Genomic DNA, 20,895 nt, shown 5'->3' with positions numbered 1-20,895 from the left:
CTGCCATCAGTATAAATGACAGGAGATAAGACGATGACGATCTTCATTCTATGCAAAAAAACGCATTCTAAAAATCAGCCAAAATTAACGTTAGGCTTCAGCAGTCTGAGTTACTCCAATCAAGTTGCCATCTTCCAAAGTTGTTGTCCTTTTAATTTGAAATTCCCTCCTTGTGTTACCATCCCTGCACTGCAGCTCAGCAGGTAAACCCTATCCAGGGATATATTAAATGGACGTATGGCCATGTGAGTACTGGTTTAAGATAAGACTCGAAAATAATCTAAACCAGTCCCTTAAAGCAAAATTACGTGAGTTTTTAAAGAAGAATTAACATTATGCCTCTTACGAAGGAAAAGTTGAATTTGTCATCAGTAAAACGCACCCTTGACCAATTGAAGAGACTCAGGAGTTTTGTTGCCACAGCCTGTCGTGGTCTGGTATGACCAGTAGCTTATCGTAGCTAACGCTAGCCAATGTTAGCAAGCTTTAGCTAGAAATTGTTGTGTAACTGGCATTACCGAGTCAGTTCCCTGACTACTGAATCCTCTCGAACTTTGCCTACGTTTGAGGCACGTCACAGACAAACTTTTAATGGTTTTTAATCATGAAAATAAAAACGAGAAGTAAACTCATCGTACCTCGGCAGGAGCCATGCTTGTTGTCCTATTCCTCTGCCCTCAGTCAGGTCACCTGCTGATGATGTCTTTAGAGCACCCAACTCAAGAGAATCTTGGGAAATGAAGGAAAATCCGCTCCTGTAGTTTCCACTTGTGGATCATACCGGTCGCGGTTTACCTAACATACATACCTTTACTTTAATGAAACAAGGCCGCAGGTCATCCAGCTAATATGCCTAGTAGGTTATGAGGCAGACGATGATGCTTTATCCTTTTGTTAAGAATGAACATGCTCAATACATGTCATGGTATCTGCCCTTTTGAGTTTGGTATTTCGTAGAAATTTTGGTGGTGGTGCTGGAATTAAGGTCAAGGGAATGGCCAGATTAAGCTGCAAAAAAAAAAAAAAAAAAAACACTGTTGGGCCCCTATTAACCCCTCTGTTCCCCCCATCTGTGTGCGATGTACATTTTTATGCTTGAAAACTCCCTGGCCTCAGGTTTGCTGTGTGGTCATTTGATTAAACACTAATTTAGCTGCAAATATGTCATTTACGCACAATTTTACCCGAAATAATGAAGGTCTTAAGGCTACATTTCCACATGGACCCTCCACCTGATGCCATCCGTTATAAAAAAAAAAAAAAAAAAAAAAATTTTTTTAAGTAGCACCACCTTAAAGGAATAGTTCAACATATTGGGAAAAACACACTCACTCTCTTGCCGAGTTAATTGTGATGATCATTACCACTCTAGTATTTGTCCATTAAATATGAGGCTACAGTCAGGAACAAGTTATTTTAGCGTAGCAAACAGGGAAACGGCTAGCATGGCCCCCACCTGTGGTGAAAAGAAAAAAGAATACCTGCCCACCAGCACCTCTAAACCACACTAATTAACATGTTATGTCTTGGCTGTTTCGAACTGTACACAAATCAAACTGTAAAGACTACGGTTCGTGGTTTTATAGGGGGTGCTGGAATACTTCTATTCCCATATGTCCAAAGAAAGTTACAGTTGATCAAATTCCTGCACACAACTGTAACACAGCGAACGTGAGGCTGTTGGTGGGCACTAGGGGTCTAGGGGTCTGGGGACCTGGGGAAGTTACCAAGGCTGGTAGTTCAGTTTTGGTCAAGGGGCACCCAAATCTAAAGTCATCCTCTGAGGACCAGTAATACCATACAAAGTTTCATGACCAGTTACTGACATGTTTTACATACAACATACTTCTCAGATAGGATCTGTGTCAAAGGATGACACTGCACATTGCAATTTGAAATTCGTTTTTACTTAAAAAAGATCAAAATAAAGTTGTACATTTGAACCAAAATAAGACACCATATTACACTTCAGCTCTAAAGACGGATGGCAGGACAAACAAAAGCATGACCTGAAATATTTCAGCTGGTTTTTTCTCTGCCGCAAACTTCCCTGACCAGCAACAACATTTGTAAGGGAATGACCTGGATGAGAACCGGGAATTAATGATTTACCAGCACCCTCCGGGACTGGCGCTGGCTGAAGATGTGGCGTCCTGTATCCACTCGCAGGTTGTCCTTCCGTTTTCCGAAGAGGAGGAGGACACGTCAGTCAGTGAGACAGGAGCAAAGACATTTCCGCTACAGCGTGTCCAGCCTCCCCGGAGGATCCACAGTGTTTCAACAAGGAAGGGCCCTACTCATTGTTCGGCATACGAACAGCGACTTCATCAGCTCAGGTTTGGCGTCCCACCGGAAATATTGTGGACTCTCCCGGTAACACATGGTGAGAAATGGCATTATTCAATTTCCCGCCGTCGTTTGGACATCGATGCCTCCGCACACACAATGGTCTAAGTGATCTACCCGGGTAGTACTTGACTGTCGACATTTAAAACCGGGAGACAAGACAGTTTCTTTTGAATTTCTCAGTACAAAAAATAGATCAAAGAATGAAAAAAAATAGTTATACTCTGACCGCAGAAACTCGACTTTGTAAAGCTCTACTCGTGAGCAACTCTCTGGGTCTACGTCTGCACAGTGAGGGTTGTGGTTTAAGGAACGGGGGTGGAGCTATTTAACATTCATTGTTGAATATACTTATTAATTCGTATGTTAACAGGTATCAGCGTGTTCGGGCCATTGAAACCTCTTCACATTTAGAGTTTGAATGTTCCTATATAATACGGTTAAGTATTCAACATGTAACAAATTTTAACACCGCCGTCCACACGTCTACTCCCTCAAGTGGCATCATCGTTGTCATTATTGCGATGAATAAAATCTTTGAAGATGATTTACAAAAAAACAACTGTCTGTCTGTCCACTACAGTATCTGCTATGTACATCTGTTTAAAAAGCAGGCATGTTACACAGTCGTCCCTATGTACAGCTAGATTTTTCATTTCGTTTCTCATGGAATATACATATTTACTTATCTTCAAAGTTGTCTATGTTTGCTCATATATTCAATATCAATAGATTTCATTTTTGTTATTATGAATACAAATATTTTTTGTCATACCTTCACAGCACTGGGCTACAACCCCCCCAGTGCCACTTGTTGATATCTAGTGAGATTGTTGTCTTGTCTTGAATGCTGTTCATGTCTGTGTAGCAAATACTGTTCAGTTTGAAAACAATCTTGATTGTGGTTCAGTTTTTGCCAATTCACAGCACCCCCCCCCCCCCCCCCCCAAAACAAAAAAAAACAACCCAGTTTTGAGTTTGAAGTTTACAGTTTTCTTCATCTTTATCATATATCATGATATTTTTCATTTTCCTCCCCGCTGTTCCTATTCCGTCACTGGAGCTGTAAAGGTTGAGTGGCTCCAGTGGATTCCCATGACCCTCTGATCCAAAAACAGAAAGTAAAAAAAAAAAAAGAAAGAAAAAAAAGAAACATCTAGATTCTTCTGCATCTGGTTTCCACAGACTTCAGAAAGAAATCATTGAGCCACAACAAGTCTTAACCTGTAGCAGTGGGATGTGTTGTTTGCTCCTCTGTCGGTCCCGTCTCGCCCACTGGAGGTGACCGGTTGTGTTTGTGAATCCTGTTTCTTTGTGGTTAGTTACTGGTTGTTGCGTGGGCGGTTTGAATAACGATTTTTTTCTGTTGTTATTGGAATAAGGCACTTGAGAGGTTTTTGGTTTTCACGGGAGCTCAGAGGAGACCAGGGCGAGGCCGGAGCTCTGGCGGAGGGGAGGCCCGGTGTGAACGGCCTTGGGACAGTCGGGCGTCAGCACCCGTCCGTTCTCCCCAACGCTGCCTGTGATGGACAGACGGGCCTTGTTCCTCATGGCTTCAGTAAATGTCAGCTGAGGGGAAAAATGAAAAGATAGGTTTGTGTTTGAAACAGGTGAAAGTTAGAAAAGTTGTACGTTTGCAGATTGGAGTTTTAGGATGTGCTCATGCCAAACGTGTTTAGACATTATCCTCAATCAAGATACCTTAAAAAGATTCCTATTTAGGAATTAATAAGGCAGTACCTTTTTCTGAAAGAGACAAAGCAATCATTTTCAAAGGGATTGAAAGAAATCCCATTAATTTCCTCCATACAGGGTCGATGTTTTGATCTAGAATTACCAAACTTTTAAAATGCTAACAAACATTCCAGAACAACAGCGAGTTTTTGGGACCCTAGAACCCAAGCACTGCCCAACGGACAATCATTTTAGTACTTTCCTTATAATGTTACTGTTGCTGCAACTATTTAAAGCTCTGACCATAATTTCTCAGTTATGATAACATAGCACTCATGTAAAACAAATTGCTGAGATCAGGGAACACGCCGACATTGCTAATGAGAAGTCGGATGGTGTAAAAAGACGAGCAATCAGACAGGTTTCAAAAAAACGAGTGGGGCTGGTCTAACTCATTTGGAAGAGAAAAAAAATGCAAACTGTGAGACGCAGTTGTTCAGTACATTTACAAACAAATCGTTAACACTGACTCTTCAGACTGAAATGACTATAATGAATCATCATCTTTAGCAGTGCTTTCAGCAGTGGAGCTGCCCTCACTGAAAAATTATTACTAAAAGAAAAAGCAACATTAACAGTCACGATGTGATAACTGTGTTGCAAACAGCTGACTGCTGAGCTACTAACTAACGAATAAAAATAACCTTAATAAACAGTTCTTGTATAGGCTGAGTTTTTTCGTGTTTTGTACCGAACTGAACAAAACAGGTTGAAGCAGTAACATAGTGAGCGTACTACTGAACCGAAGAATCGGCACTGAGCGTCACGGCCATCACAGCGACGCCTTCAATTACTGATGTATGTACTCAAGCATATCTGAAAGGTGATGTGATTGTATGAGTCTTTGAACGGGAACCAAACTAAACCATCCTAATCTGTGAAGTGATTCAAATGTCACCTAGATTACTGGCGACATCTAATGTGCGGCCACCTTTGATTTAGCCTCCAATTAAAGTGGTGTGTAGATGGCTAACAGTTGGCTAAATCGGCTAAACTGTTGGCTTGTTTAAAACATGTCTGAATGGCTGACTGCACACGTTTTTTGCCCCACTGGACGTTTTTTTAGTGTGTTAGTGTGCATTTAGTGTGTGGTATCTAATGAAAACGTTAGTTGAAAGGACAATTTTTTAGGTTTTTGTCTTCGATAACTGACTGAATGTTTTTTCTTTGGGACCCAATGAAATTCCCAACCCACATTAAAACTAGTTCACAACACAGAAAACAAAGTGACGAGGTGTACTGTATTTCAGTGTTGTCCAGCAGACGGCAGCTTAGACCTGCCAAAACTAAATACAAAGCTCTGTCGTTAGCTTTCATGAGAAGGTGCAAAAGAGCCTTTTACTTTTTCGAGATGGAGACGCAATTGCCCGTGGCGAAACAGTCAACTTGCCAAGCACAGTCTTGGTTCATTACCATGGGTGGGGCTTAATGTTGCTATTTTATCTGCAGATCTCAGCATTTATTTTAGTTAGTACAACATTATCATAAACAGTAGTGCCAACGGCAAACGGTACGAACCCAAGAGAAGAAATTTCTGAGGCCGGCACTTAAACTACTAATTAAAAAAATGAAATCTGCCTGTACTATGTGGTTGTATTAGTTAAACTAAGATAAACTTTCAAATGTAATGTCAAAAGTTTATATTTTGACCACCATCGTGTCCTTACCATTCAGGTTTGTAGCCAACGTGTTCATTGGACACATTACTTTTATCTTCAAGAAACTTAAGTAGAACTAAAGCTCCAATCTGCTTCATGTAAAATCAAAAGGTAGAAAAGTCTCAAAATAAAGTAAAATGGTACATTTAAAGGGGATCTATTATGCTTTTCTTTATTTTCTGTCATATATATAATGTTACATTGTCGGATGCCCAAATAAAACGTGGCCAAACTTTCAAATAATGAAATAAAAATATGCAAAAGTAATCCCTGTGAGACAAAAGCTCAGGCATCAGACTGCTCTAAACACTAGGTTTCCAATGGTTTTTAATCTACTTTCTCTATGAGGTGATGTCAGCTCATCACAGATTTCTTTATTTGGTCATCTTCTCCAAGCTCATTCTCACAGCTCATTCTCCTAAAACAGTCATCTTAAGTAGTATTATAGTCATTTAATGGACTCCAGAATACAAATAACCGATGGTGCAGGTTTACTTTTCAGTCGTTTTAGCGACAGCAAAATAAAATTTCACTAGCAACGTTAGCTTTTGTATTTTTGATATTTTCTACGTCAGTTGGCATTTTAGTGCATTTCTTACACGCACAACTATTAACGAGGGCATATATAAAAAAATGCTTATATACGGAATATAATTTGAAAACAATATCCACCGTGATGTCACGCAATAAGCAGGTAATGGGCGTGATATTTACAGAACAGAGATACCCTGCTATAATCTTTGTCGCTGCGGATGTTCATGCTGTCCATTCTCATATTCCAGATCAAATTCAGACTTGAACATATACAGCTGGATTTGAGAAGTTGCCATTTCAAATCAATCACGTTCTGTTACTTAATTTTATTTATTTGTTACTTAGTTTTACAGTTTGATTTCAGAACCTCCAAGCCGGTAAGAGGATGAGGCGGTGCTCAGAAGCGCTGACCTTCGGCAGGCTCAGAGGAAAGGACTTTTAAGGAGGTCTCTCGAGGAGACCTGAGCTAATATTGCCTGCTTCGGTCACAGGGTTAAGAGAGGGGCTGCATAACAGGCAGTCTGAGAAAAATAAGGATGTTTTAAAATTCTGAATCATGCACAGCTACTCTAGTGGACTTCCAAAATAAAAATATAGAGCTAGAAATGAGCATAATAGGTCCCATTTAAAATATATACAGCAGTGTAGCAACCGCAGAGTCGGAAAACACCTTTCATAGCCATTCACTACAGTATCAAGCCAGCCCCATACTACATGTAAATCCATTAGCAACAGAATTATTACAGAGTGAGTGATAGCTGCAGGCAGTGAGACAGGGAAGCTGACTAAGCAACAGTCAAGCTAATGAAGAGTTTGTGCTGAGGTGCTGATGGGGGACACATAACCACGTTGGACAGATATACACCAAGTGAGAAAAAGATATCTGAAAGTCTAGTAATATCTCTTCAACTCAAGGGGCATATCACTTTCATTTACTTTAGCCATACAATCTATAGTATTTAACTATGGCTTTATTATATAGGCCTTCCTGTGTGCTCGGGGATGGTTTCTCATTAAATTTGTTCTGTGGTTGTACATTGATGCTCTATTGTAACTGACAGACTTGAGACAGTAATGCCCCTGAGCTACAGTATGTACTAGTCAGGTTTAAGTGTTTATATGTGTGTGTGTGTGTGTTTAGGACCTCACAAGGTTACAAAGAACTTTTGATGATTCGCTATGCGAAAACAAGGTAGTTGAGCTTCAGAGGGTTAGAGTAGACATTAGATGGACGAATGTTCTGCAGCTTGATGAAATGTCCTCACAAGAGCAGACGTGTGTGTACAATAAGACGTTGGTCCTCATTTAACATGCCTTTCCTACCTGTTAATACACATAATACAATGGAAACAAGTGGAAAAGCAACAAGTGGAAAAGGACCGCAGCTTAACGATAACACATTTTTTTTTCAAATCTAGAGAAGCATATTGGCTTCTAATGAAGTCCACTGGGCAAAATGCGTTATTAAGATGAGAAATGTGTTCAAAAACTGTTCTTATGATTTCTATGCCAATGAAACTACCATATCTTTCTTAATCCGTATAAATTTGCATTTTCATTCTCACATTTTATACTCAATAAATCAAAAACATTACAACTTCTAATCAAATAGCAAATTTAGGTAAGGGTGATCGATCGTGGCGTTTATTACACATTTCCAACATTATTTAATTTATCTGAACACTAGACATGAGTATTATGAGTTCAGAATGAGTAATACATTTTTGATTTTGGCAAGGAAATGGGTCACACGGTATGCTCGCTTGATAAATGAGGGCCAACGTCTGCAGCCACACACGCTGCGAAGCAGTTGAGGTGACGTCATGTCGGAGGATGACTCATTGCTTCCTGTCACATTGAGAAAAAAATCGAACGTAGACCGGGACGTCACATAATCACATAGTGAGCAGAGAAGACAGAGAAGTAGGAAGCATTTTGCCACTGGTCATGACAGTTACTCAGCACGGCAAAGCTAGCATGGGGATATGATAGGTTTCACTTACAGTCTCTGTGCAGGGAGTTAGTGAGGGGGGGGCAAAGGCTTGGGTGGACTCTTTACGAAAACCCCAACTACATCTTATCAGCTTCCCCATCGCTGCCATAACCACTGAAAACCTCACTAAACTCAGCTAAATTGAGGATGCTGGGGCTGGGCCTCGGACTCTGGCTTTGGCTCTGGCTAGTTTTGGGGCTATGGCGGGGGCTGCCTGTCTGGCAGGGGTAGCAGTGTTGGTGGGGATGGCGGTAATGGGGGTGTTGGTGTTGGGACTGGGATCGGGACTGGGCCTCCACCTTCATTCTCTTGGCCTCGTTGCGCGACTTGTAGCAGAATTCGATGAGGGCCACCAGCATGGCCAGGCCCAGGCCCCCGACGAGGATGTAGAAGACCCCCGCCACATTGCTCAGGCTGAGGGCCTGGGACGACTTGTCCTGTAGCCAGCAGGGAGAGGCACAAAAGCAAAAGTCAGTGCTAGTTTTAGCGGAGGCAGCAGTAATTGCATACAGTCACTCAGCATTTATACACAAATAATACAGGGTAATATGGAAAATTTCACATCAACTTCACATCATGCATGCACACACACAGATACGCACACAACTGATCACACTCACACAGCACTTCGCTATTCATTACTCTACCTCTAACCTCTCAGTCTACTGGTGCACAGCTGTATGTGGCCATGCTTGTATAATTATCTCCTGCTATCTTCTAATCCTGCCTAGAACATTTTGGAAAGCATCATAGAGAAATGAGTTACCTCTCTGCATTAAAGGGTCAGTTTAAACAAATTACAAAAAAGCTTTCTTTTCTCACTTTAGCCCAGTGCTGCTAGACATTCAAAAAGCTTTGGTTTTTGCCCAGATTTTGCAATAATCACCTTTGAGATTTTTTCCTCCAACCAATTACAATGGAATTAATTGGAATTTCACTTGTGGTCCAGCCAGAGACAATGTCCCACTTACTCTGAATAATCCACAAAGCACACTGTGCTTTCATATAATGGCACAAGAACTATCGTTTAAGTTTATTTCACGTCACACTGTGCGAGATGGTTTAATAAACTCTTGGTTGCAATCTGTGTCAGACTGTACATTATCAATTTGACACACATCAGACTGGTCAGTAAATGCGTGGTGAATCGTGGTGTTACAATGTCAGTAGAAAAAATTACGAAAATACAGCAAAACTATAATCCAGCTTTGGCCATAGTGGTGACACGAGTCCAACAAGTGTCTTTTTCATTTTTTCTTTTGCCACTCCTTCATTTTTGCGTGTTTTGTTTATTCTCCTAAACTGTTTTCAAAAAGGGTGCTTATGAAACGGTGCGCCGGCCAGTGTATTCTTTGTTATTTGATGTCATTTTGTGACTCGATGATTGGTCGACATGGGTTGTGGCAGCAGTTACACTGTGAGACATTGTTCCTAAATTTCCTCCACTGTCACAATTTTTGCCACAGGCTGTCATTAGGCGCCAGAGGTCCAAATCAGCCGCGGATATGTCTCACATCACGATCTAGGACCACAGTTTGGATTGTTGATTTTACCGCATTTCTCTCATGACCGTTAACGTCTCGTCTCAGACCACCCAAAATCGTGCACTGTAAAAGATCTTAAACCACTTCCTGCCATAGAGATAGTCCCTACAAAAACTGCTGACAACAAATTCTGGATTATGGATTATCCAAAGCAGCAGCAACACAGTTCCTAAAAAGAGATGCTGCTGTTGATATCTGAAGGTTATTAAAACTGTCTGCATGGCCAGATGCAACTAGAGATAATTGAAGACACATGGTTTTTGTATTTTGAATGAACTGGCCCTTCACCTTTTTACCCCCTTTTATTTAAATGTATGCAGATGACCTCTCTGAGCTCTGACTCTTGCTCCTCCCTGCCATTTATCTCCCTCCGATAGATCACCTACATCATTAACGGGTACTCAAATTATTACCTCGGCACACAAACAACCATCTGTCATGCTTAGCCTCATTTACAGGTGAAGGCGTGTGTCCTGTGCTTAAGGATTTGATTAAGAGGACATGACTGATGTGGACGGTACATGCTGCTTTGTTTAAAATGTGGCAGCTCTCTCCATGCTCCAATGCATCAACAACATGGATCAGTCTTCAGTGTGCTTCTACAGCTGAGGCATACAGTACAGCTGACATCTAATGTGACGTACAGTAACGTATGAACATGCCCTGGGCCCCTCTTAGGGTGACAACCAGTGTGAGTGTGAGCCTTCATCTGCACTTGCAACACATAGCTTAGCTGCTGTAAAACTGTAAGCGCTGCACCATGCCTTGTTTCTGTCATGCTGTATCCCTCAGGCTACACCTTAAGTCTCTACCTGCATGTCTGTCACTCGCTCTCGCTCTTTCTCAGAGTATTATGTCTGTGCTTCATATCAGCCAGCCTGCTGTAATAACAGAACAGTACTGCCAGCGTTACAAAAGTGTGCATAGAGACAAAGAGAGGAGGGGAGGCTCCCGGGCTGGTGGAGACTGACCTTACTTCCCGAGTCCTTGGGTCCACATTCCCCTTTATCGTACCACCATTTGTTTTTCAGTTTGTCTAAGACTCCTGCTTCACTCAGTTTCAATACGGCAAGGTTTACAGGCGTTCTTCAAATCAAGGGGGGCGGGGAAGGGTGGGGTGGGGAAAATAACATAAATAACATCATAGGACATGTTATTTTATGTTATTCAATCAGAAGAAGCCCAACAAGAGCAGCTCAGTACTCTTCACAAAGTGACGAAGCCGGGAAGGGGCCCCACTCATGCTACATGTCTCTTTGCTCGTTGTTAAAGATAGTTGTTTTGCAGGGTTGGGTTTATTGGGAGATGTTAAGGGGGAAAGGGCAGAGCTAACAGACATATATGCACGGGGCCCCGGCTGCATCACTTTTCTGGAACGGGCACATACTGCCGGGACCTTTATTATAACAAGAATGAAGGCTAGTACTGTCAACCCAAAACTATTGGCTCAGAAAATGTACTTTATGCTCAGTACGGTTAAACATCCAAGATGGCAATGCTAACATATTCTTTATTTATTTGAAGCACCAATGATGCTAAAGTCCAAACTTTGAGACCACTTTTAAGTCACTACTGTGGCTATGTAAGCAGTACAGCAAATATTTTTGCTTTGACAGTACTCGCTCTCCTCTCAGGATTAAAAACGCCGTCTTCGAGCCAGCTGCGTTCCCATCAAGAGCATCGACCCGGCAGATGCCCCTGTTACCAGCAAAACACATTTCTCTTTTACCCGCATCACGGTCACATGGGCATAGCGACATAGCGGCTAACCTTCTCGCCACCGCCTCCGCTGCCACACTCTCCTTTGTCGTACCACCACTTGTTTTTCAATTTGTCCAACAGGCCTTGCTCATTGAGTTTTAACACTGCCAGGTTAACTGCACTTCTTGAAAACGATAAAACATATTTGGTGAGAGGCGTGAGTATGCTGTCCAATTTGGGAGGGAAGGAAGAGAAGGGGGGAGGGAGGGGAGGAATAGCAGTAAGAGAGGGACAAGGGTGGAAAAGTGCGTTAATGCTCTAAACGGTTACATCCCATCCCAGGACCCAAATACACACTGAACACAAATCTCTCTTCGTTAATGTGCTGTAATTGTATACAATATTAATATCTTATAAGTTATATATAATAAGTTTACACTAGTGTTTACCTGATATTGAGGATCAATACTTGTTTTTTTTATTAAGATCTGATGTCAGTTAGTGTTTTCCACATCTAAAATGAAGGAAATGATGCACAATTGATTCTTTTGTGTGTATTTAGGCATGTGAATATTTAAAACCCTTTTCCAGGATTCAAATTTTAAAAAGGAATCAGCTTGCAAGATTAAAAACCTAGCTGGAGACGGAGTGTGGTTTCAGTTGTTAGCATTAGCTAACGGGCTACGGGCAAGCTAGCCAGCGCTGATAAATTCTGCTAGCAACAGTCGTTAGTTTAACCGAGAAAATCCACGGTTAAGGCTCCACTGTTTCAAAAGTTTTGAGAGGTAAATCTGCCACCGTTATTACTGTAAATTAAATGGCTGTGTTGTGCAGGGATGGCTTGATGGGATGGGGTAATTAAGGGCAGCGGGGCTTAGATCAGTCTAAACTATACGTTTAAAGCAGTGGTTCCCACCTTGGGAGTGAGGACCCAAGACAGGAAAGAAGAAGAAGAAACACAAATTATGTTCATTTTTCCGATTTTTTTCTAGGAGGGGCTCTTTATAAAAAGGTAATGTCAGCACATTTTAAATGGATTGCCATGGGCTGAAATGAACGGACCTCAGGGGACGATTCCTAAAGACTTAGGTGACCGTTTGATTTGAAATGTAGCACCACCAGCAGGTCAAAGTTTTCAATTAACCAGTTAAATATCAACCTTGTGGATCTAGACAACATTTAGAAAAGACTTTCGTGGTTTCAAGACAATGAATCCTACTGATTTTCGTTCTCACCTTCATTTACCTCTAGCGCTACCTTCTGGTCAAAAGTAAAATTTTACACATTTTGTGATCCTGCGCCAATATTTTAATGTGTTACGATAAAAACGTTGTGAAATACTGTATAATTTTACATCTATAGGCCTAAAAGAACTATTCAAATCAATCACCCAGACTAGAGAACCTCAGTATTTGGTTGAACTGCTGGAAACGCATAGACAGATGCAACCCTCGACTAATATTCAAATAAACATTGCTTCGCTTTCAACAGTCACAAGCCAAAAAGGTTGGAAATGACTGGTTATAGGAAGACGATACGTCTTCAGTGTGATTAAATTCCACACGTGGACGAAAACGGTAGATATTAAACCGTAACAAAGTATTTTTCTACCCATCAAGGATTAAAAGAAATATGGGTAACAATACTTAATTAAGTCTCCAGTTTAAAACATTACATACTGGCACAAAATTTTGGCAATCAGCACCGTCAGTCCCAAAATATCGACATCAGCCAGCGCTTTTAAAAAACAGATGCTTCCAAATGACCTGTTTTACACATGTATATAGTGAATGTATGTCAGCCAATTCAAAGCTCACAGGATTTCTGAGCATTAAGCTGTTCTGGAAAATCATGATTGACTTGCATAAAATGTCTGTGAAAAGCTGTTTAAAATAAGTGTGCATCATAATTTCATGGGTTCTTTTGAAGGCTGCTGTAGTGATGTCTGACGATAGTGGAGAGAGGGTGAGAGAGAGATTTGCCTCAGCGTGCATTTTGATCCTTTTAATTTATTTGTATCATTATGAAAAAAAAAAGAAAAAAAAAAAAAAACTGTCACTAATGGAGATGGATCAGAAACACAAAGCAACACAGCTGATATTTCAGTTTAAGCTGATGATGTTTTCGGAGCCATGTGAAATAACAGCCCTGACCAACAATGTTGCCTGCTCCTGATGTTGCTGGTGTGTTTCCTCGCTGATATCCGGGCAAGTGACTGACAGAAGATGATAATCCCCACAACAGCAAGATGGAGGCCTGGAGGAAGGGACTACCAGGATCTGTCAGGGACTCTTCCCGGTCAAAGCAGTGGCTGAAAACTGGCACCAGCTTGACTGTAAAACAAACCAGTAGCTGCTCTGCGAGACTTCAGGCTTAGGCACGGGCAGATGAGTTTACAGAAAAAAAACTAATAGGGTTTGATTTACTGGTTGTGAGGAGCTGGCTGATCTTGGAACAAATTACTTTCCTTGTACCTAATCACAAAGGATAAAAAAAAAAAAAACCTTAATGTTTGGCTATTGTTTCCAATGCACTCTCTAATTAGATGTGATCAGGGATAGAAATGTTCTCGTATTATCTATTTATACAGCGTGGTTGCTATGTATTGTGTAATAACGTTCTCATACCTCTACAGGAATAAATGAAAGTTAAGCAATCATAGAGCTGTTATCTACTGGTTTGCAGAAACAAATACACGTGTGAATCTTTGCCTTTAGTAAATTCATCTATTCCCTTCAGTGAGACCTTGCCAGCGGGCTCTGATCGATGAGTGTGCGGATTGAAAACGCAACTCCCCACGGTAATGACACTGTATTCTCCGGCAGGTCTGTAAATTCCACTATGTGCGGGAGGCAGTGACACAGTCTGGCAGAGTTACCCAGGGCTAAGCATTCAAATGGCTCCCAAAACACTATTTCAGTCACTTAGTTGAAAAGAAAGAACCGGTCAACTGTGAAACTGTGAAGGAAAGTTGAAGTAGCATTAAATGAATATCCCAAACTAATTCAATTTGTATGTAAAAAATGCAGATTATCTTAAATGGCTTTTTTCTAAATAACACATTTCCAGAGGAATTAAGTTTACCAGAGACCTCAAGCATGCCATTCCAACATCTTTGCTCAAACAGCAAGCACAAGCACAAAGATTTACCTGGTGTGGAGAGCTGTAAAGAAAAAACAAATCACATAAAAACCACCCCTGCATCATCACAATGACCCCCACATGCAAGCAACAAAAACGGATGTCAAAAAGCCACTACTTCTGCCCTATAACAAACAAGTAAAACGCCCCGCCCACCCACATCAAGCAGTAAGTGGAGACAGATAGAGATAGAAAAGGCGGCACACCAGGGGAGGTGGAATACCATAACAACACGTAGAACATATTGTTACACTATTCCACCCACCTTAACTGTGAACCCTTGGGTGTGGCTACTCCGTAGCCTTTGGAGTCCAAGTTGCCTCCCACTTTCATTGTGTCGCAGGGCTTCCGCTGCTCTGTGTACTCATTCATTGTGGACTCCAAGAGGAAGGCGTATTTCCCTTTGGACTTGCGGACCCGCGCCACACCCTCAGCCGTGGTCTTGGTGAAGACCGTGGGCTCGGCTGACTTCATGTATCCCCACATCTTCTCGTAGACGGCGATCTTTGACCGCTGTGGGGTTTTGAAGGGGGTTGGAGGTTCAAAGGTAGATGAGGTGTGAGAGATGGGAAAAGCACTTCCGCATACAACACCAGAGACAAGAACATGAAGCGTTAGTTCACAAGTTGGCATCCCGTTTATCCCCCCCCGTATTAGAGGATGTACATTAAACAGCAGGAGACAAGGAGTGTAGAAAGACGTTCTGGTGAAAACTGGACAATGTAATTGCAATTAGGGTGAACAGACCCAAATGCTCTACCCAAAAACCTTTTGAGTAAGAAACACTCACCCCCTACAGGCTTGAAATGTGGCTGCCAATAATTTGTAGCTTCATAGAGAAGCACGGAGGCTTGTCAGTTTGAATTCCCTGTTGGCTGGTTACATTGGATTCAAATGGTGAGAAGTCTTCGTGGTGGGAAAAAATATTCATAGAAACTTCTCAAGCCATTCCTGCAGGCGGATCCACGTCCCCTTTTTCCATTTGCAGGTTCGGTGTTCTCCAAACAGAAAAATGTGACCACTGCTTCTGTGCCTTGATGTTGGCGTCTGAGAAGCTTTGGAAGAAGTAGTGTTTTCTACTGTATTCTAGAGAACTTATTGTATGAGTATTTGTGTATACATATATATTGTGTATACAGATGAAGGATGGAGCTGTGTAAAATACAGCTGGAGGGGTTTGAAACTTTGAGATGTTTTTCTGTTGGAACATACTGTAACTGACACGAATCCAAGCTGCCCACAGTTGCTGTTCTTCATAAAGGGCACAATTTACGGCTATCGTTCAACCCTGCAGGGCGTAGAGTTCTGCACTGACCTAAAACTGAGACCGGAACCCAACCGCCACTGCCAAATTTGGGACCCAAGACTCCAAGCTATATTTTTGCTTTATTTCAACCATTACTGACCATTATGACCCACGGCTAATGTAATACATGGGTATGCTATGTCTCTGCTTCCCTCCTTTGGCTGGGTATTGCATGTCTACATGCAACACATGATATGCATGGCCGCAGATGACTGACACAGTCAGAAAGGGAGATGGATTAGCAGAGATATCTGGTAATGCCGAGTCTGATCCGGTACTCGTGTTTACAAAGCAGCAGATTATATGCAAGGTTGATTAAATAAGCATTTGGTTTATTGAAACAACAGGTCTAGGCTACTTAAACTGACACACCTTTTTTTTGCTGCTTGATCCAAAATACTGAAAGTTTAACTGGAAGAATACCAGAACCGAAACCGATGTGACATGATCAGCTAGAGAGAAGACGTCCCACTCTGTCGGTGTTGTTGAAACTGCCGAACACTCCAGTCCAGTCTCAGTAACAGAGTGGAGCTCGCCGACGGTCTTTGGATCAGGGCGCATAGGCCTAGCAGGCGGAGAGTGTTTGATACTAAAAAGGTTTTGGGTAGAGTATATCTTTACCTGCGACACATATTCAGGAGAAGTTCAATATAACTTCATCACCATGCACACCGTGGGCTTTGCACAATCCCTAGAAACTATGTTTATGTACTATTAATATGCAACAGCAAAATATGTTTATGGAGAAAAATACTGCCGCATTCATTATGTTTTTTTTAATCCAAAGAAAGAAATGTTTTTAATGAATGTATCTGCCAGTTGTAAAAGGACAACATAATTATAATTTCTAGGACACAGGGTTGCCTTGGAGACCTGGTAAGCTTCCTCATGTTCCCGCAAAGAAACATTTTCTCTTGTGCTTAAACAATGCAAGTACTGCATGGGTGCCTCTACCTGTCTGAGAGTAGACCATTAAACTCATTAACAAAAACTCACCCTGAAGAACTCTTTGGTCGAGCCAGAGTCCAAAGTGCCGTAGGCAATGTCAGTCTGCTTGGCCAGATCCTCTGCGCTCTCGATCGGGGAAACCATCCTCTCTACAGTGAGGAAGGCAGCCAGGTTCGCCGTGTAGGACGAGATGATGATGAGAGTAAAGAACCACCACACTCCTCCTACGATTCGTCCCGATAAGGATCTTGGGAGAGAGAAAGGAGGGAGGTGGAAGGGAGAGGAGGGACGGCGGGGGACAGTTTGGAGGGAAGAGAAGGCCGACAGGAATGTAGGGGACGGACAAGTAAAGGAAGGAAAGTGCCAAAAAGGTAGAGGATGATGATCATTGGGGTTGGGTAAGAGGTAAAATTAGGAAAAAGAGGAGAGGAGTGTGAGATAAAAAAAAAAAGAAGAAAACAGTCAGTCAGTGTTGGAAAATACAGTGAGATAGCAGACAGTTATAATAGAATATGACTGAGTAAAGCATGGAGAGACTAGCCACCACTGTGGAAACCAAAAAATGCTGCTTTGCCACCACAAGGTGGAGCTCTGACAACACTCAAACCTACCAGAGCTGTATTTACCCTTCATTAGTGCGGATTGCCTCATAAAAAAAAAATCCCACATGCTTATGTTGACCAGCTATGCTAAGGAAAAGGTACGCCACCCCTGTCCCTTCTTCCCGACCCCCCTTTTTTTCTTTATTGGTGGGATGAAAAGAGCTGCCGGTCCCCCAGCCGGAGAAGTGAGGGCACTGTTCTTTTCTTGTTTGTTCGCTCGGGGGAGACAGATAGCTCGCTGCTCGGGAGCAGCGGAAGGTCGTGAGGAGAATCTTAAACCATAAATGCTGCATTGAGGAGAACAAACAAGATCTCCCCTCGGTGCAAATCAAACAGCAGAGGATACAAAACCCTCAGGCCTCCTTGTCAGACGGAGAGAGAGAGAGAGAGATGGGGAGATGAGGAGGGGAGGAGAGAGGCATCTGCAACAGTCAGTGTTTTCCTGGCTGGTGTTTCCACTGTGTCTTATTGCAATCCGGTCATATTCCATTGTTCCCAATACACAGGGAGTGCTTTGTTCTCAGTGTCCTGTAACGTGCATGCATGTACACGGTTTACAAAAAATGGTGGCAGCATCCTTTTTTCTCAACTGACTCCAAATACAGTAAACGATATGATGCAGCCCGATGCCATGGCCCAAAGCTCAAACACCGGAAAGAACCTCGATTACCAACACCCCAACAGAACATTTTGAGGAGACGTTTAGGCTGCTTCACAGGGTTGTTCCAACGCAATTTCGTAGGCAGAACCGTCAGTCCAACCAAAGAATCGCTGAGGAAACCTCTGTTTTCTCGGTCTGTGCTGATGAAAGCGTCTGTGGCGGCTGAGACAACTTCCAGTAGAAAAGGGCTGCAGCAGCACGTCTCCTCCACACACACACCACAAGCTTTTGCCCATGAAATAGACTTACTTGACGTATTAGCTCTGGATTTGAATACAAATGATTTCCCTCTCTTTCTCTCCCTACACTCTATTTTCCCTTTCCTTGAGGCGATCGAGAGTATTTTTGTGGCTTTTGAGCACAGAGAATTTAACTATAAAATAATGACTAAAAGGGTGGAGGGTGTGCATGATAAGATGCATGGATGGCTCCTATCTTCTTTCTTTTCTTGCCCGGCTTATTTCCTTTTCCTACCTGCCGAAATCCCCCCAATCTCTCTATCAGACCGTCTCCATCTTTTCTCTCTCATTCTTTTTTCTATGTGAGCAGCAGTGGATTGTGGGAGTGGAATAATGGGTTGAGACGAGGAGTGTCTCTTTGCCATCCTTCCAACCCTGTGAGCTGTGTGTTTCCTGGCTGATACCACTGACTTTGATCCACTGTGACACACTGCTGTGTCTTGATGGGCCTGCAGTAAACAGGGGGGGGGGGGCTAAGCACCGGGAGTTTGTGTAATTTTTAGGCTGCACTAGTACTTCCAGTGTGTTTTTCTTTCTCTATTAACCTTGAATTGATGATGGTAAGACACAATGCAAATGGATTCTACACAACATATATTACAACAGTAAAGGGCAGACTCACCACGGGGTCGATCGTTAGACTTCTATATAGTAAATATGGATCATCGTCATCAAATGTGTGATGTAACCTTTTTAAGATTTATTTTAGAATATTAATTGAGAGTATTTTATTAATTTACGGGTCAAATTTTTGTCTGATGACTCTTTTTGAAGGGTAGATTCAATAAACTGAAGCTTCAGCCTGCACGTCTTGGTCTGCAGGAAATCTTTATGGTATATCTTGTATTGTTTTCTACTGAACAGTTTTTGTAGAGTTATTGTCTTTTTGTTTATTTTGTTTGTTTTCTTCTTTTATTAAATCTCCGGTTTCATTTCAAAAGGTTCTGGGCCCCATGAACTGCACATCTCATATGTCAGGTTTCTTTCCGTCAACACTGGATGCTTATGGTACTTGTGTTTTGTTAAAATTCATGGCAGGGCCAGGAAGAAAAATATACAGAATCTCCTGTAAAAAAATTTAAAAATGTTTTTCAATTTTCTGACATATTCACAATCCAAAACCAGTGGCTTTATTAACTCACTAGAGGGCCCCCGGGTAAAAATTAGTTGTAGGCACCTACTGACCTCCCACTGTCTGCACCTTGTGTTAGTATTAGTTCGTGACTAGTAATAAGTTTGTCGTAGTTTGATTAAGCGCAGATTTATTTAGGAACTGGCACCGTGTAAGTCCATTATAAACTGAGATCTTGAAGTCTTTTAATCCAGGGCCCCTCCCAAGATGGGGCCTCAGAGTTATGTAATAATACAGTGCTCTAGTGACTATTTACAGCAACAGGACGGTGTATGCGGAATTGACTCTAAATAAACTACAGTGCGCACGAGGCTCATTGATGTATCTTTAATCGTTTTTGGAGAAAATAGAGCTCTTCGGCACAGAGGAAGACGCCCTATCAGGCTTTGGATACACAAACAATACTTGATATCAAGACCAGTTCATTGTTTGTTTAAAAGAATTTGTTGACAATAAGAAATAGAGAATTATCCTTTGAGGCCCCAATCATTTTGGCTTATTTTGTACTTTAGTGGTCCATGCAGTATTATCAAACAAATTTTCAATTACACACTGCCGCACACTGAACCCGAAACCAGCAGGCACCGAAGGGTCTGGAGAAACAGACAGTTACCATCTCTCTTTGGTTGCTAATGGTGCATCCTTTTTACCACACTTTGCAGTATCATGCACTGACTTCATATGAGGCAGTATACAGTATGTATATCCAGTAGCGTTCAAGTATACGGCAACTAAATAGAAGCACAGGTTGTTAGTCAAGGAGAGGGTAAGGTCGGTAAATGTTTTTGGCTCTGATCGTTATGAAGACTGTTGATTAATTTACATTTTTAGTAATATGCTGTATGTACTTATCAAAGTGTTGCACAATATAAAACTCTGCTATAAAAAAAAATAAATCAAAAAATGTTTCACTGCATGTTAGTTGTAAAAAAAACGTTGGGGAGAACTTGACTGTAATGATGTATGAGCTTAGTTTTCCCAAAAGTAGAGGAAACAAGAAAAACAAGACAGGGAAAGTATTAGAGGAAATAAAGTGGAAACAAAACAGAAATTGGCTCCAGTGTTGGGGAAAGGGATTCTTCGCAGCAGTCCAGCAAGCCTCGGGGTATAAAGAATACTAAACGTGGAAGAAAAGAAACAAAGAATAATTTCAGCAATTATACAGCAATTAGTCAGCACCATCCCCTACTGGTTAAATGAATTTGTATTTATAAAATGGGACAGTAGAGATGTAATATGGCTGGTTTGGTGTGCATGTTGGCTGGGTGGCATTTCCGATCTGCAGCAATTAACGCAATTAAGCTCCACATTTAAAAGAACTGAAAAGAACCGAGAACTGGAAACTTCCTTTACATC

General features: G+C 41.7%; 1 protein-coding gene across 2 annotated transcripts in view; it reads right to left on the bottom strand.

Moving 5' to 3' along the window:
- Positions 1 to 3,467: 3,467 nt before the first annotated feature.
- Positions 3,468 to 20,895, bottom strand: part of gria4b (glutamate receptor, ionotropic, AMPA 4b) — a 118,911-nt gene continuing 101,483 nt past the window's right edge. The window contains exons 12-16 of one of the 2 annotated variants that reach the window (XM_040150636.1): positions 16,954 to 17,152; positions 14,917 to 15,164; positions 11,580 to 11,694; positions 8,565 to 8,702; positions 3,468 to 3,915 (exon numbers count right to left, since the gene is read on the bottom strand). In XM_040150636.1, the coding sequence (XP_040006570.1) occupies positions 3,751 to 3,915; positions 8,565 to 8,702; positions 11,580 to 11,694; positions 14,917 to 15,164; positions 16,954 to 17,152 (865 nt within the window). In that variant the 3' untranslated portion in view covers positions 3,468 to 3,750. Of the gene's footprint in view, positions 3,916 to 8,564; positions 8,703 to 10,780; positions 10,896 to 11,579; positions 11,695 to 14,916; positions 15,165 to 16,953; positions 17,153 to 20,895 lie in introns of both variants that reach the window. The other variant, XM_040150638.1, reaches the window with a different exon arrangement.

The sequence above is a fragment of the Xiphias gladius genome, chromosome 17 (genome assembly GCF_016859285.1).
Source record: "Xiphias gladius isolate SHS-SW01 ecotype Sanya breed wild chromosome 17, ASM1685928v1, whole genome shotgun sequence".
Taxonomy (NCBI): Eukaryota; Metazoa; Chordata; class Actinopteri; order Istiophoriformes; family Xiphiidae; genus Xiphias; species Xiphias gladius.
Note: the sequence above shows the minus strand (reverse complement) of the source record. Positions and strands in the feature narration are given on the sequence as shown.